Here is a 15,833-nt window from a genome sequence, read left to right as displayed (position 1 = left end):
TCCCGTTTGTTCAAAAGAAAAGCACCAAAGTCAATTGAGATGAGTTCATATAGAATATATTTCACTCTTTAAAAATAAAACTTTCAGCGTAGCTAACATCTATACAAACTACAAAAATAAACATCTTCATATAAATAATTTATGTGGTAGGATGTGGACAGAGATGCAGACAGCCTACTCAGGAGTTACCAAGTGTGGGAGGCCAGGCCTCGCAAAGGGTGCTAGAGGGCCCCTCCGTCTTGGTCTGCTAGGGGCCAGTAGCACGGGTGGGGGGGCCCGGGGGGGAGGGCCGACCGCAGCCCGAATTGCTGGCTTCTCCCCGCACCCGGACAGGCCCAGGCACACAGAACCCGGCGTGCGAGATGCTCTGAGCCCAGAGGCTGGTGGTCTCGAATGGCAGCAGGGAGGTCTGGGACGGCTGAGGCAGGGGACGGCATGCAGGCGGACAGCGGCGGCCGGGCTCTCCGGGAGTCCGTCCTGCAGTCAGTAACCCACGCATTGCTTCCCAGTGACTTCACGTGGCCCAAGCAGGGTCTCCAGGCTTCAGGCGCTCTTTCACCCAGTGGCTGGACATGGTCCCCTAGAACTGAGGCTGCTAGGGGCGCTGGCAGCTGGTGTGGCAACAGGGGACCAAGGGGGCTCATCGGAGGCTGGGTGGATGTAGGCACCAGGCAGTGGGGGTGGGTGGAGGGCCACCGTCACGGAGGTAGTCACTCTGGCAAAGCTCTGGGGCAGGGTGGGGGACAACCCCCACCTGAGCCCTCCTTCCTGTGGAGCTGGGGGGCTGAGGACCTCTGGGCTCTCCTTGTACATCTGTACCACCTGGGGGAAGACACCGGTCCCAGTGAGCCCAGGGGTCCCGGGACCTTAGTCCCCTTCAGCAGCTCACTCGTGTGTCACCATGATTGTTGGGAAGCTGTTGCCCTTGTTGGCTTCCAGAAGGGTCCAGAGCTGACAAGGGACAGGACGTTAAGGCCTAGGACAAACCCTGCACCTTGCTCTGGATCCTAAACGCCAAGGTGGGTCCCATAAAGAAGCCAGGAAAGCTGAGGGGCAGGGACATGGTGTTGGGGCCAAGGGAGAGGCTACCACCCTCAGCTGATCTCATAGGGAGGGTCCTTGTGAGTTGAGTCCTGTCTTTTGGCCACTGAGGAGATATTTTTTCTGGCTCTGACTCTTCCCTCGCCTGTCCCACGCCATCCCCTGGGCTGGGAGCAGGCGGGAGGGTATGGTCACCTCTGGTGGGGGGCCCAGGATGGACAGCAGCACGGGCAGCAGCACGAGCCCATGGAGGAGGCCCAGGAGCGTGAGCACTGTTAGCACCACGAAAAAGTACCTGTGTGGGGGGCAGGTGGTCAGCCCGGGCAGCCCCTGCGGCCAGCGCAGGCAGGCCGCACCTCCCCGCCCCAGCCCTCCCCTACCTTATGATGAAGTCAAAGTTGGAACCAGCAAGCATGAGCAGACCCAGCAATGTGGAGACGGCCCCATCGGTCACTGGAGCAAATGTGCGCTCTAGGGCACAGGCAGCCCGCAGGTTCCGGCTACCCTGGGTGGTCAGGAAGCCCTGTGGGGGCAGAGAGGCCCTGTAGCTGCTCCTTGGCCAGCCAGGCCCCCAACTTCTCATCTGTCCCTAGGGCTCCCGGGCCAGGTAGACTGAGCTGGGAACTGTCCAGGAAGTATGCATGAGTCTATTTAGGTAACACTGGATACGTATCCAGTGAGACACAGAAGTCTAGAATAGTTGGCAAACAAAGCCCGTCACCCGTTTTTGTAAATAAAGTTTAGGTGACACGCAGCCACACGCATCCATTCATGGACATATTATTGTCTGTGGCTGCTTCAGTGTTACCATGGCAGGAGCCCGCGGGGACTCTGGCCTGCCACGCCTAAGATATTTGCTGTCTAGCTCTCTACAGAAAAAGTTTGCTGATCCCGGTACAGAAGTCCAGCAGGATGGACACGAAAGTGGTCACAGTTACTTGTTCGGATGGGATTTCAGAGGATTTCTAATTCTTTCTTTGTACTTCTCCGCATGCTGACTTTGCCCCCCTCCAGGGAGTGTATATCGTTCTTGTAATCAGAAGGACAGGGCTATTATGGGGGGAAAAGGAAGGGAGCTGTTTGTGGGGTCTAGCCAGCCTTGTGTCGGTGCTCCCAGCTCCCACTCCTCCTCGGCCAGAGAACCCAGAGCTTTGGGAGAGGCCGAGGCTCTGTCTCGGAAGAATCCCTCCTTTACTCACGTTGCCATCTGGCTACCATCCTGCTTCTCTGATCCCTTCACAGTAAAACCATCCAAAAAACTACTGGTTCCCATTTTCTCACCTTCCATTCTGTCCCCATTTCAGTCAGGCCTTTGTCCCCTCCTCTCTGCTGAAATGGCTGCTTATTTATTTATTTATTTATTTATATGTTTATTGTTTATCTCTACACTATAGGATATAATCTCCTTGAAGGTAAAGCCTGTCTGTATTGCTATTGCACCCCAATTCTTTTTTTTTAAGTTTATTTATTTAAGTAATCTCTATACCCAGCGTGGGGCTCCAACTCATGTCCCTGAGATCAAGAGTCACATGCTCTACCAAATGAGCTAGCCAGGCGCCCCTATATCCCCAATTCTTTTTTTGGGGGGGTGTGCCTGAACAGGGACTCGAAACCAGTTCTTAAATAGTACCTAGCACATAGTAGGTGCTTAATAAATATTTGTTGAATACTGAATCAGCTGGTCCACCCCTCCCCCAGTGCCTGTGCTCACCAGAGCCACGTGGACCGTGAACTCAACACCAATGCCTACAGAGGCCACAAGGATCACCACGGGGATGGCACTCAGTTTGATGCCCAGGAAACCCATGATGCCAAAGAGCTCCACAGTCATCATCGCCAGGACCAGTACCTGGGGAAGGCAGGGCTCACCCAGGGCTCCTGGGAGAAGGGACGATGGGCAGGGTGGGGCAGGGTCGGGGAGCCATGGGTCTCTCTCGCCTCATCCCTGCGAGGACTCACTATGAGGCCGGCCGTCCAGGGGTTGAGCAGCAGCAGGGCACAGACGAGGAAAGTGCATACCAGCAGGATGCAGATAGCCAGCAGGAAGTAGCGCCGCAGGCCCAGATACTGCTCCCAGAAGAGGAAGGGGGAGCCGCTGGGGTAGGCACGCACCCCGGCCCGGCCTGCCTCGGCGCACGCTGCCCGGGCCCCCTCGATGGCCTCCACGAAGTCCGCGGTCTTCTGGAGGCCATGCAGTAGGAAGGGGAACTGGGCAAATTCCAGGGGCTGGGCTGCCGGGACTGTGGAGGGTAAGGGGTAGCAGGGAAGGGGGGGTGGCCAATGAGCACGGAGAGCAGTGGGCAGGGCCTTAGGGTAGGGCCTGTGTGGGCCCAGGCTGAGGCTCTTGCTGGGCTCCCCCCGCCGGCCCCTGCCCCACCCCCTTGGGACTCACTGCGAAGGTTCTCCCCGGTGGTGTCGTACTTGTCATGTAGCCACTCGGGAGGTGGGGGGTAGAAGTTGGCCTGTGAGGCCGCCAGGCCCAGCGGGTCACTGCTTACCCACATGGTCAGCCCCACGTAGAAGAGCTCGGGTGGGATCAGCCCCTCCTTATCTACCAGCTTCCTTGTGGTCAGCTGCAGAGGCAGAGAGGGCTGAAGGTCCGGGCCCACGAGGCCTAGAGGCCCTCCCTGCATCCCGACCCTTCCAGCCCCGCTTCCAACCTGGCTGAAATCCAGAGGCTCTTGGGCATCCCCGGTCTGGATGAGCAGCTTGTAGGCCAGCGCCCCATCCTCGGAGCCGTTGCGGCACGAGTGGTGGCTAATGCGCCCGGAAGCCCAGTCCTGGTCAAAGGCAGCCTGGATCCCTAGGGGAGAACGAGGGAGTGTGCATTAGCCTGTGGCCCCAGGGGCTCGGGCCTGCGGCAGCCCTCCCTGCCAACTGCCTTGCCTCTCACCCTGTAGCCAGTTCCGGTAATAGTGCAGCCAGGTGCGGGGCGCCTGGGTGGCAGGGGGGCGCAGCATGGCCTTGAGAGAACTGAAGCGCTGGTGCAGATCAAAGAGGGCGCGTTGGGAGTGGGCGTAGTCAAAGCCACCCTGTGTCACCAGGGCCACCTCGTACAGGGAGAAGTACCTGAGCTGGGCGCTCAGGAAGGCATGCTCCTTGGTGCCCCGAGGCACCACATCCGTCAGGGCCAGCCCGTCCTGCACCAGGGTGGCTCCGTAGAGGCTCAGGCCCAGAAGAGCCCCAAAGAGCACCAGCACCATGGCCTGTGGGAAACGGCAACCAAGCTGGAGGCCCAGGGATGCACCCCCACCCCCGCCCCGCGCGCTCAGATGGCAGGCTCGGCCCTCTGCCCTTCTGGGGGCCCAGACACACCTAAGCCTCTGCCCTGGCTCCCCCCCACTTCTCCAGGCCTAGAGCCTCACCTTGCTGTGTGCCTGGAGCAGCCAGGGTGCGAACTGATAGCGGGCGAAATGGGCAAGACTCCAGCGGGCACAGGGCAGGGAGCTGCAGGTTGCCTTTTGCCTGGTCCCCTCCTCTTGGCCTAGGAGGTCCCGTGTGGACCCTCCTGGGCTGAAGAGCTCAGAGCCCAGTGGGTCGGAAGGTGGGGGCACCAAGCGGGCTCGGGGGGGCAGGATGGTGACGACATGCTGGCTGCTGGTTTCGCAGCGGGCGAAGGCTTGAACTGTGGCCGTCAGGTGGGCAATGCCCACTGGTCCTGTCCCATCCCCTAGCTCCCGGGGCAGAATCTGAATCACCCGAGCAGAGCAGGGCCTGGAAGAGGCAGAGAGTGCGGATGACAGGTCTGTGGGGGTGCCGGTGAGGGGACGGGACGGGGCCCCGGAGGTGAGGGCTGGCGGGCCGGGGGTGGGGACGCAGGGACAGTACCTAGAGAAGCAGCAGAGCACGTCAAGGCGCTGGCAGTGACGCCGGTGCAGGTCCAGGCTGAGGACCGCCGGGAAGACAAGCATCACGGCCGCGAAGTTGCAGCCGACCACTATGGCTGCCTGGGGGAAGGACAGGGGGGATGCAAAGGCTGGGTGAAGCAGGCCCCCGGCTTCAGGCTGCCCCCACCGGGCGACGGGGCCCTTTGCTGAGGCCTCACCTGCAAGGAGAAGGCCCGCAGTGCAGGGATGGGAACGAGGGCGGCCATGAAGAAGGCCACCATGTGGTTGATGGATGTGAGCGCCACGCTGGTCCCCGTGCGCTGCAGACACTCGCCTGTGCGCTCCTGCCAGGACAGGGGAGGAGCCGTGGGTCCTCAAGGTAGAGCGGAGGGGAGGCTTGGGAGCTTGGGATGGCAGAGGGGGGACAGTAACCACACGGCAGCTCACACTTACGGAGTAGCTCACACGCGTCACGCACACTGTTCCAAGCATTCAGCCGGAGTTATCACCGATCCTCACCACACCCTCACGACACAAGCACTATCGTCACCCCTGTTACAGATGAGGAAACTGAGGCACAGACAGGTTACCAGCCTAAGGTCCCCTAAGCCAAGAGGCTCTTTTTTTTTTTTAAACATTTATTTATTTATTTGAGAGAGAGTGAGAAAGCGTGGGCGAGCATGAGCAGGGGGAGGGCACAGAGGGAGAGAATCTCAAGCAGGCTCCCCGCTGAGAGCAGAGCCCAACATGGGGCTCGATCCCAGGACCCTGAGATCATAACCTCAGCTGAAATCAAGAGTTGGACACTTAACCCACTGAGCCACCCGGGCGCCCCGACCAAGAGGCTCTATGATGAGCTGCTTCAGATGAGCCCAGGCTGGAGGATGAGGCCTCACCTGGAGAGGGGTGCCAGGGGGAGCCTCTGTGAAGGCATGTGCCAGCAGGAATATGTCATCCACACCGATGCCCAGTGCCAGGAAGGGCAGCACCTGGAGGGGCACGGGGGGGTAGCTGGAGGAACCGAGTAGCCTGGACTGTGGGCCCCGAGCCTGCCCTGGAGTCCTGGTGTACCTGGGTAGTGGCAGCATTGAAGGCGATGCCAAGCAGGGCGCAGAGCCCAAGGCCCGAGGCCACCGCCAGGGCTACCAGCAGCACCCCTGCAAGGCCCACCGCACCCTGGGACTGGGCACAGTCCCAGCGCAGCATTGTCACACAGGCATAGGCTAGCTGTGGGGAGAGAGGGCACAGGCTCGGACGGCGGTTCCCGGGGGGCACCGGGCGGAGGCTGGGGCAAGGCGCCGGGAGCAGGACCCACCATGAGCAGATAGCCTCCCGCCACGCGGGCAGCACTGACTTCAGAGAAGGCGTGCAGGATGTCATCCAGGGTGGTGGAGGAAAAGGCGTGGATCTGCTGCGATGAATTCTGAGGCAGGGCCTCCTGAGCCAGCTGGAGAGACGGGGTGGATGTGAGGGGCAGGAGGGGGCGGCCTCAGGGCACTGCCCTTGCCCAGCTCCGCACGGACCTGCACAAAGCGCCGCTGCCAGGCTTGCAGCACCGTGCCGGCCCGCTCCTCACTCCATCCGATGTCATGCGTCTGGTAGTCGCCTCGGAAGTGCTCATACAGCTGGCGTGGACTCATCAGCAGGAAGGTGCTCTGCAGGGCCTCCGCCCTGGCGGTGGGTAGGGGAGAGCTAGGGGTCAGAGCGGGCCGGAGCACCCAACGGGGGCTGAAGCGGGGGGTGGTTTGCTGGAGCCGCCTGGAATCAGAGTGTGGATTCCCATGCCTGGGGCCCCCTTGCCAGCCCCCAGGGAGGCCTTACCTCAGCAGCTGTCCTCGGGGGTCTCTAGAGATGCCCCCCAGCAGCAATTCCTCCTGCCAGTGCATAAACTTGTGGGAAAAGCCGTGGCAGCCCCCACTCAGCTCCTGAGCCACATTGGGAGCCTGGAGGGGGACAGGAGAGGCCCTGGCTGTGGGTAACTGGGGGCCCCTGGGATGGTAGCTCCAGGAGCCACGCCTGCCATGGGGCTCTGTAGCCTGATGTGGACATAACTATTCTCCTGAGCCTCTCGCCTACTCTGAAAGTGAACAGCTCTTGTCCTGCAGAGAGGAGGCCACAAGAGGAAGCAGAGGCCTGGAAATAGGCTTCTGGGAAGAGCTGGAGTAACTTTGGTGGGTTTTGGAAAAAGGTTCACTTCACAGGGCCACAGAGACACTCAGGAAACTAGATATGATACTTGTGCTTAGCTCATTTGTCCTCAGTTTCTCTGTACAAGTCCACTTGGATGAAGTCCAGCGTTCCTGGGCTTAGAAAAGTACAAAGGGATTCATATACCACGTGAGGGTTCCTTAGGAAAACTGAATGGGAAGGGAAGAGTCTATGCATCTAGCAGAATGGGGGCAGGGTAACAATGTCCAGGAAATGGGAGGCAGAACACAGAGCACAATTTGCTCTCTCCCAGAATAGAGGAACATATGAGGAGGGGAAAGAGAAGGAAAATAGCCTTTCCCTGGCAAACCTGGCTGGCACCCACCTGCTTGCCGTGATGGTTAGGGGCACTAGGCGGGCAGTGGAGATCGTCAGGGTGAAGACAGGGCCGCCCCACATAGGCCTGGCCCACCTGTGCCTTGTCTAGCAGCTCCCGGAAGCCCTCGAGGGAGGCAAAGGGGCCCAGTTCCTCCAGCAGCTGCTCTGGATCCAGGTTGGTCCATTGGATGTCAGGACGGCCGCTGAGGGGAGAGCCCGTGGTTGGTGAGGGTAAAGGATCAATTCCCACCCTCCAAAATGCTGCTGGGGACCCCTGCTGTACCCCACCCTCCTCCTAGCTGCTCCTTCATCCCTCTCTATGAAGGGTCTGCAATGCTGAGCTTCCCAGAACTCCCAGGCTACACCAGTCCGCCAGGTGGCTGCACTGAGATGGACATGAAGACGGACAGTACTTAATACATGGAAAAGGCCAGAAGAGCCCCACCCAGTCCCTGCCCAAGCCATCCACCTTTGGTTCTAATACATAACCATGTGGACACCTGCCTCTAACAGCTTTTCTTTCTGGCCTGTGCAACAGCTTAGCTCATACCTAGTTAACTCTCTTGGGCAAAGTTGCTTTCTGGGGATCTTTTTTTCTCTTTGTTCTGTTTTGTCTAAATAAGACAAGTCTGCCTTTCCTTCAGAGGCCAGGAGAAGGGGGATGTGGAGAGAGCTGTGGGGCATCCTGTGCTCTGGCCCCGGCCTAACAGGTGGCTTAGGCCCTCGGTAAGGTTTTGATCATCCTCTTTATGCCCACCCTCTCTTCTGGGGGGGCATCCCGGCCTAGCTGAAGCAGGGCCCGGGAGTGGCTGTGGGGCACTCACGGCAAGTAGGCGGAGCCCCCTTGGAGTTTGGCTCCCTCCCAGAAGCAGTCGAGGGGGGTGAGGATCACGCACGGAAACAGCTTCTCAATCATCTGCCAGGGACAGCCCAGGCCACATCAGTCCTGTCCCTGGGCTCCTTTCTCCACAGTCTCTGTAGGACGCCCTCGGTAACCCCCCACCTCCCAACTTTTAACCTCCCCGTCTCTCAGAGCCCTCCCCTACTTGCAGAAAAAGTTCTCCCTCGGCCCAGTCTCAAAGAACAGCTCAGGACACTCACCCGCTCAATCATTCCATTTTCAATTAGGGGAATTCCTGACTTGTAGCAGATTTTGTTCAAATCCCAGGACCTGAAATGGCCAGGGCGCAAGGGATCAGCAGAAGAGGCGGATTCCCACGCCAGCCCTGCCACAGCGCGCCTCACTCCCAGCTGCTCGGGGACTCAGCCACACTCACTTTCCATAGAGTGATACTTGCACTTTACTGGCGGTGAGGGCTGCCTGGAGGTGGAGGCCAAGTGCCTCAGGTGTGAGGACATTCTCCCCTTCCCGGCGTGGGGTCTGTATCAACATCTGGGAGGTGTACGCAGCCTCGTCCCCCAGCTTCTCCTTGGTGTACTGTAACTCCTGGTTCACCCGGCTGCCCACTGCCAGAGCAGAGAGAGAAAGCTGGGGTCCGAGCTCTGGGGCTGTGGGACCCTCGCCGGCTGAGGCCTCCCACGACGAGTGGGAGAAGTGCCCTGAGAGGAACCCCTGCTTTTTCCTTGATGGTCGTGCTGACTCCCCAAGCTCCTGGCACTCCGCTTAGAATCTGGAGCTTTGTGTGGAAGTGAGAGACACCTCAGCTGGATGGAATTCTTGTGTGGTCTAAGATTTAAACAGGAACCAGGTTGGCTCGGTGTGGGGCAAATTACTTCAAAATGAGAGGTCAGTAGGAGTTGGGCCAGGGCTGGGGTTACGGAGGTATCCCGGTAAGGGAGCCCTCACTCAGCCCCTCTGTGTTCTGGTGAGGAAGACAAGGAGGGACAAAAGGGATCAATAGGGAGGCTGCCAATGGGAGGGTCTCCTCACAGAACAGGTCTAGTGCTAGGGCTGGTTCCTGGGTCAGGCTGTCTCAGGCAGTGCTTTCTAGCCATACATCTTTTTGCAAATTGTTATGCCAAGAGGGTAGGGCTGGCAGTGTCTGGTAATAATGGGCCCTGTGGGGGCACAGGCGAGGGGGGGATCAGACAGACTTCAGTGGGATGCTGTCAACATGCTGCTTCTACTCATGTAAGAAGTACCTGGGATCACCTGGCAGAGGTGAAATCAACGTGGGCCAAGGGGAAGAAAGGGTTCCAGACCCCAGATCTCACTGTCCGGGCAACAGGGAGGCCCAGTGCCAGGCCTGCCTCAGGCTCCTTGATCTCGGCACCCATCCAGTCCTGCATTGTGGGGGTGGGTGGGCAGGGGTGCTGTGAGGGGACATGGCCTGAGTGGGGTTTGGAGGAGGGCAAGGGCAAGGGCCAAACCACCGTTGAGGCTTTCTGGACTTGGTCTGGTCTTAGGCCCAGTTCTGCTGCCACACATCCGGGGCCTCTTCCTGTTGGGTTCCTGCCACCCCTGGGCCCACATGTACACCTTCTGCGACACTCCAGCCCCACATGTGGTCGTCGTGCTCCCCAATCTCTTTTTCAAACCCATATAATCTCCTCACTCATGAGAGCTGCACACCCTTAGAACCCCCCCCCCCACAGATTGACCCATATGCTCACACCTCCCCATTCAAATCACATTCCTGGCCCTCCCTCACAAATACAGGCTCACTAAACCATGCTGCGCACGGCCACCATTTTCTTCCTTCCCTGACTCCCCACTCCTCCCCCAGGCCTGCACTGCAGTGTTTATTTCACCAGGCTTAGGCCAGAGCTGCCACAAGGAGGGACAGGAGGGGACAGAAATAAGCTCCTCATAGTAAGTGAGTTTGCTGAGGGGAGGGAGGCACAGGAGAAGGAAGGAACCCAGAAAGAGCTATCAAGAAAGCAAGAGAAAGAAACACTGGAAATGTAGGGCGCCTGGGTGGCTCAGTTGGTTAAGCGACTGCCTTCAGCTCAGGTCATGATCCTGGAGTCCCGGGATCGAGTCCCGCATCGGGCTCCCTGCTCAGCAGGGAGTCTGCTTCTCCCTCTGACCCTCCCCCCTCTCATGTGCTCTCTCTCTCTCTGTCAAATAAATAAATAAAATCTTTAAAAAAAAAAAAAAAAAAAAAAGAAACACTGGAAATGTAAAATACAACATCAAAGAAAATAAAGAATCCTCAGAACAAAATGAGGCAAAGGAAAAAGTAAACCTCAGCTGACAACAATGATGATGACAGACATGAGGACAGATGAACTGGGATGTACTGTGTGGGCAAGGAGAGACAGCAGGTGTAAGGGAGAACCCAGAGGCCCTGGACACATCTGGCCTTGAGCTTGGGCTCTGACATTTAGCCTGTGCTTGGGGCAAATGACTTAGTCTCTCTGCCCTCAATTTCCTCATCTGTCAAATGGGGATAGGGCCTACCTTGGTGGAATTAGAATCAATGCAGGTAAAGTACTTAGGAAACTGCCCAGCACAAAGTAGGAACAGATAAGGAATTAAATGGTTGCTGGGAAAGAGACTGTGGGACAGAAAAATGAGAAAGAACTGGAGTAAAAAAGACTGAGTGGGGAGGAAGGAGGAGAACAGGGGAAGGAGACATCAAAATCAACACATCTTTTAAAAACTTTTGGGGGTGGGGCGCCTGGGTGGCTCAGTCGTTAAGCATCTGCCTTCAGCTCAGGTCATGATCCCAGGGTCCTGGGATCGAGCCCCACATTGGGCTCCCTGCTCCGCGGGAAGCCTGCTTCTCCCTCTCACACTCCCCTTGCTTGTGTTCCCTCTCTCGCTGCCTCTCTCTCTGTCAAATAAATAAATAAAATCTTAAAAAAAAAAAAAAAAACTTTTGGGGGCGCCTGGGTGGCTCAGTCGTTAAGCGTCTGCCTTTGGCTCAGGTCATGATCTCAGGGTCCTGGGATTGAGCCCTGCATCGGGCTCCCTGCTCAGCGGGCAGCCTGCTTCTCCCTCTCACACTCCCCCTGCTTGTGTTCCCTCTCTCCCTGTGTCTCTCTCTGTTAAATAAATAAATAAAATCTTAAAAAAAAATTTAAAAATAAAAAATAAAATAAAAACTTTTGTACCTTTACAAAAGGGAGACTATAACTTGTTCGCCAGCATGGAAAATGAATCCACCTTATAGGTAACCCTACAATGGTAATATATATAATCCTATATTATAGGTAATATGAATTAAAACAGCAATAAATTACCATCTATCAATTTAGCCAAAATAAAAATAATGATGGCCCTCATTGCTGGCTTATAGGAGTGTACTCTAACCTACCACCAGAGTGTAATTTGGTATGATATTTGGAAATGAGAAATGTTCATAATCTTTGGTCCAGAAATTTTACATGTAAGGGCCTGTAAGCTATTGTAGTGATGCAGTCCTTCTCTGAGTGAATTGGGAGCCATGGTAGGTTTTGAGCAGAGAAGTGAGATGACCTGACTTTTTCATCACCTAACAATACATTCTGGAGCTGAGCTGTGAATGAATAGGAATTGGCCAAGGGAAGAAGTCAGGAAAAGGCATTCTGGACCAAGTAGGTGTAGGGAACTGTCAAAGGCTCAGCATTGCTGAGTGAGGCAGAGACAATGCTGGAGAAGAAATCAAGAGTTAGGTTGCGGAGGGCCTAGAATGTTTGCTAAGGAGCTTGAACTTGATTCTGGAGACTGCCCAGAACCTCGTAGAAACTGGTGGAAGGGCTCTAAGCAGGGGACCGACTTGGCCAGATTTAGATACACCACAGGAGGGCAGTGTGGAGGCAGATTAGAAGGTGAGTCCTGCAGAAGATTGGTCACTTCTCTAACAGACTTTGATTTCGTTGGCCATCCTCTGAAAGGCCCAGTGATTCAGGGAAGCTGGATCCCTCCCCAGCCTCAGGGGCTGAAATTTGATTAGTCAATCACAGTAATTCCACTGCCTTTGCCAAGTGAACGGTTTAGGCATAGCTCCACAGTTCTTGCCAAAGTGACCAAATGGGAAGTCAGCTGGGGGGGCTTCTGGTAAATTTTCCCTCACTTCCAAAAATGGACCATTGCAGTAGCCACTTGGGACAAGGAGGTGATAAGCCTGAGGACAAAAGCCCCACATGCTGAAGAAGGCTTAGGAGAAAGGAAGAACCTGGATCCTTGCTGATGTCCTTAGGTTGCTGAATTAACCATCCTGGAACTGCTCTACTGTCTACTACCAGATTTCCTGTTCTTCCTTCCTTCCTCCCTCCCTCCCTTCCTTTTTTCCTCTTTCATGTGGCAAAAAGCATATTAAATGATATAATCAGGAGTGTATGACCAGAGACTGAGAAAGGCCTCAACTAGAGCAATGGCCACAGAGTGAAAAGGAGGGGTCTGTTATGAGAGAAGTTAAGAAAGAAGAATTTGCTGGTTTAGTAACCAGTTAGGTAAGCAAGGAGAACTGAGGCTGACTCCCAAGGTTTCAGCCTTGGGTTTTTGAGTGGATAGTGGTTCCACCAATTGATATGTTTCACCCTGCCTTCTAGATACATGTCCCTTGTTTTCAGGGACAGCTCCAATTTCAAGCCATCTCAATCATTGTTCCTGTAAGTACTAGTTGGGCTATAATGTTGTGGGTTTTTTTTTGTTTATTTATTTATTTATTTTTTATTCTAGAGATCAATCTATCTCTGAGCCTTTTAGCTTTAAAATTGATCGGGAAGGACGAATCACATTCTGTCTCTCACCATGGCAAAGCTGGAGGGGACCCTGAACTCTGATGGCCAGTGTCCTGCTTCTTTCTTTGCTTTCCGTATTAGCAAAACAGGAAAGGAATAGAGAATACTCTTTAGTCCTCGCCTTGATCAGCTCCTCGTTGCCTAGGGCATGGCTGGGAGAAGCCTCAACTACGAATGTACAGAGAAGAAATCAGGTCAGGATCACTGCTTTTACCTCACCCCAGCCCTAGCCGATACGGGACACAGCAATATTCTGAAATAAAGGAAAAAGGCCTCGGAATTGGCCACCACCCTTTTACATCACCCATCCACAAACAGCAGCAAAGATCCAGTGGGATCTAGCCTGTCCTGTGCTGGAGAGCAGGAGAGAGGATGAGGAACATGGAGGTTCAAGCCATGTTTAGATGGGAAAGATCTGGGAAATGAAGAAGGAGGAAGAGGGGGGAGACAGCTTCTATTGTGGCAGGAAATCCAACAGTCATTTGGAACCACCCAGGCAGCCGCGGTGTGGGTGGGGGTATGTGTGTGCATGTATGCACATGTGTGTCCTGGGGCTGGGGGCAGGCAGGCAGGCAGGCACAGAGAAACATCTGCTCTGGACCCCAGGGCTGGCCTAGAGTGCGTATGGATGTGTGAGCCTGCAGAGGGCTGGGGTAGGGTGGGGATGGGGTGTGGGAGCCCAACAGGCAGGCAGGCAGCCTCCAAGAAACATCTGCTCTGCATCCTAGGGCTTGCCAGCATTTGAAATAACTCAAGGGTGTGAGATTCTAACCTGGCCCTGCCTTTGGGTGTGGGCCAGGTCTGGGGGAGGTTTGGGGGACCCATCAATGCAAATTTCCCAGGAAAGAACAGAGGAGAGTTTGACTGTATTGAAGGGCTAGCATATGAAACCAGCCCCCAGGAAAGGAGGGTTATGCCAAAATTATTAATAAGAAATCATTTTTACCTAATGCTTCCATTAGGAAGTGAGGATTTGGTTGCATCTGACCTCGCTGTTGCCTCAAAGTGTAGACCCTGCGCCACTTTTTTTCTACTAAATGGTTGCAGGGGGCCTCGGTGCACGGGACTCTAGGTGCATGGGACTCTAGGTGCAAGGGACCTCTCCATGGAGGCCTGCCAGATGATTTACTCAGTTTCCCCAGCCCAGTTGTAATTTTCTTGACTCTCCTGATCAGCTGTGATCTCTCCCTGCCTTATCTTACTCAAGTAATCATACTCTGCTCTATATTCTACTGTATGTTATATTGTAGCACATATTTTACTCTCCTTGCTACTGAAAGATTTTGGTTGCCTTTGCAAACACTGTCATGCAGTAAAAAAACACATAAAAAGTTGGTAATAATTGCTAAACAAACACACAGACACACACAAGCTCACAGGTAACTATTCTATAGACCTATTCACAGGACTCCATCATCTGCACATGTCCATTTACAGGTGTGGGAGGGAGCACTGCTCCCAGATGCCCAGGCTCTGGCAGGCATGTACCCTCTCCAGACCCAGGGCCGAGGCCCCTAGAACTCAGTAGCCAGCTCCTCACCCTGTTCTTATCTTGGGCTCACCATACCCAAGCAGCTATGACTAGTGTCCACAACTCACCTTCCACCCAGAGCTGTTCTAGGTCTGTCTCAATGATGGCCACGCGGAGACCCAGTGCCAGGGCTCCAAAGGCCAACAGGCCCAGGAAGAGCACTTTGCCACAGTGTCTCTGGATCCCACAGCCCAGAGAGAAGAGCAGCCCCTGGAAGTAAGCACGAAGCCAGAGTGGAGCCTTCAGGCTCCCAGCTAGGATCTGGGATGGAAAGAGAAGTGTCAGCCAGGCATTACTGTAACAATGCATGAAATCCTCCCCTTTTCTCCTTATGTGCACCCTCTGCCAAGCCCCAGCTTCTTGGTTTCTGGATGCAGGACAGGTAGGACCTACACAGAGTCCCAAAGATGGAAAATATTTAACTCTATTCCTTGTCTCTCCCCGCCCCCCCCCCCCGCCCCCCATACATACCGCAGGAAGGCACGGATACTTTTCTGAGAATAAGATACATATGCACACATCTGTTCTTAGGTGGACAGAGGTGAAACCCAGACACAGTCTCACCGGCCAGATGCCGAGAAGACACAGAAAGACGCACACACACCCTTAAAGGGTGGGCTATAACCCTGCACTTTAGAGACATCACACCTCGCAGAGTGACAGACCTGGGGGTCTCAAGACCTGGTCCCAGTCTTTCTCCCTCTGGCTTCCTGTCCACTCACCTGGGGTGATGCGGCTCGAGCTGGGGGTGTATAGCCAGGGGGCAGCTCCTGGAGTGGCGGCGGCCGAGCCATGCCGGCGGGGATGGGGGGCGTGGGCGCCCCCAACCCGCGTTATCTGGGATTCTCCATAAGCTGGCCTGGTACCCGGGTACCGCGGAGCCCCGCGTCGGGACTCGGCGGGGCCGCTTAGGCGCGGCGTGGGTGAGGGTGGGGTGCCGGCGTGCCGCGGCGGCTGCTACGGGGTGCCGCAGTCGGCCCCGCGTGCAGGCAGAGCTACCGGCCCGCGACGCCCCGCGCGGCTAGAGGTGGAGAACGCAGTGAGGAGGAGGCGTCCTTAGCTCCAGAAAAAGGGAGCGGGCCGGGACGACGCCCTCCCATTGGCTGAGGGGTCCGCAAATTACCCGGAGCCGCGCGGCCGGATCCGCTGCTAGGCGACGGCGCCGCGGGTGGGGGCGGGGCAGGAGACCACCCAGGCAGGGCCACCCCACGCCTCGCTTCCCCGGCCGCCCGCGGGGCCCTCGGGGAGGAGCACGGAGGGCGATCCCGGGGAGGCAC

General features: G+C 56.1%; 1 protein-coding gene across 1 annotated transcript; it reads right to left on the bottom strand.

Moving 5' to 3' along the window:
• Nucleotides 1-365: 365 nt before the first annotated feature.
• On the bottom strand, nt 366-15,623 carry PTCH2 (patched 2). Its single transcript, XM_032430418.1, has 22 exons — nt 15,279-15,623; nt 14,625-14,817; nt 8,672-8,861; nt 8,496-8,565; nt 8,219-8,310; nt 7,402-7,597; nt 6,690-6,811; nt 6,392-6,539; nt 6,184-6,315; nt 5,940-6,095; nt 5,765-5,857; nt 5,087-5,212; nt 4,870-4,988; nt 4,407-4,755; nt 3,935-4,247; nt 3,702-3,844; nt 3,434-3,614; nt 3,001-3,281; nt 2,753-2,890; nt 1,422-1,564; nt 1,237-1,336; nt 366-822 (listed from the first exon to the last, which is right to left on the bottom strand). Exons 1-22 carry the CDS (start codon nt 15,348-15,350, stop codon nt 556-558), a joined length of 3,624 nt encoding a protein of 1,207 aa, XP_032286309.1. The 5' UTR covers nt 15,351-15,623; the 3' UTR covers nt 366-555.
• Nucleotides 15,624-15,833: the final 210 nt, after the last annotated feature.

Source organism: Phoca vitulina, unplaced genomic scaffold, assembly GCF_004348235.1.
Source record: "Phoca vitulina isolate PV1807 unplaced genomic scaffold, GSC_HSeal_1.0 scaffold2, whole genome shotgun sequence".
Classification (NCBI taxonomy): domain Eukaryota; kingdom Metazoa; phylum Chordata; class Mammalia; order Carnivora; family Phocidae; genus Phoca; species Phoca vitulina.
The sequence above is the reverse complement of the archived record's forward strand: the minus strand, read 5'-3'. Positions and strand labels throughout refer to the sequence as shown.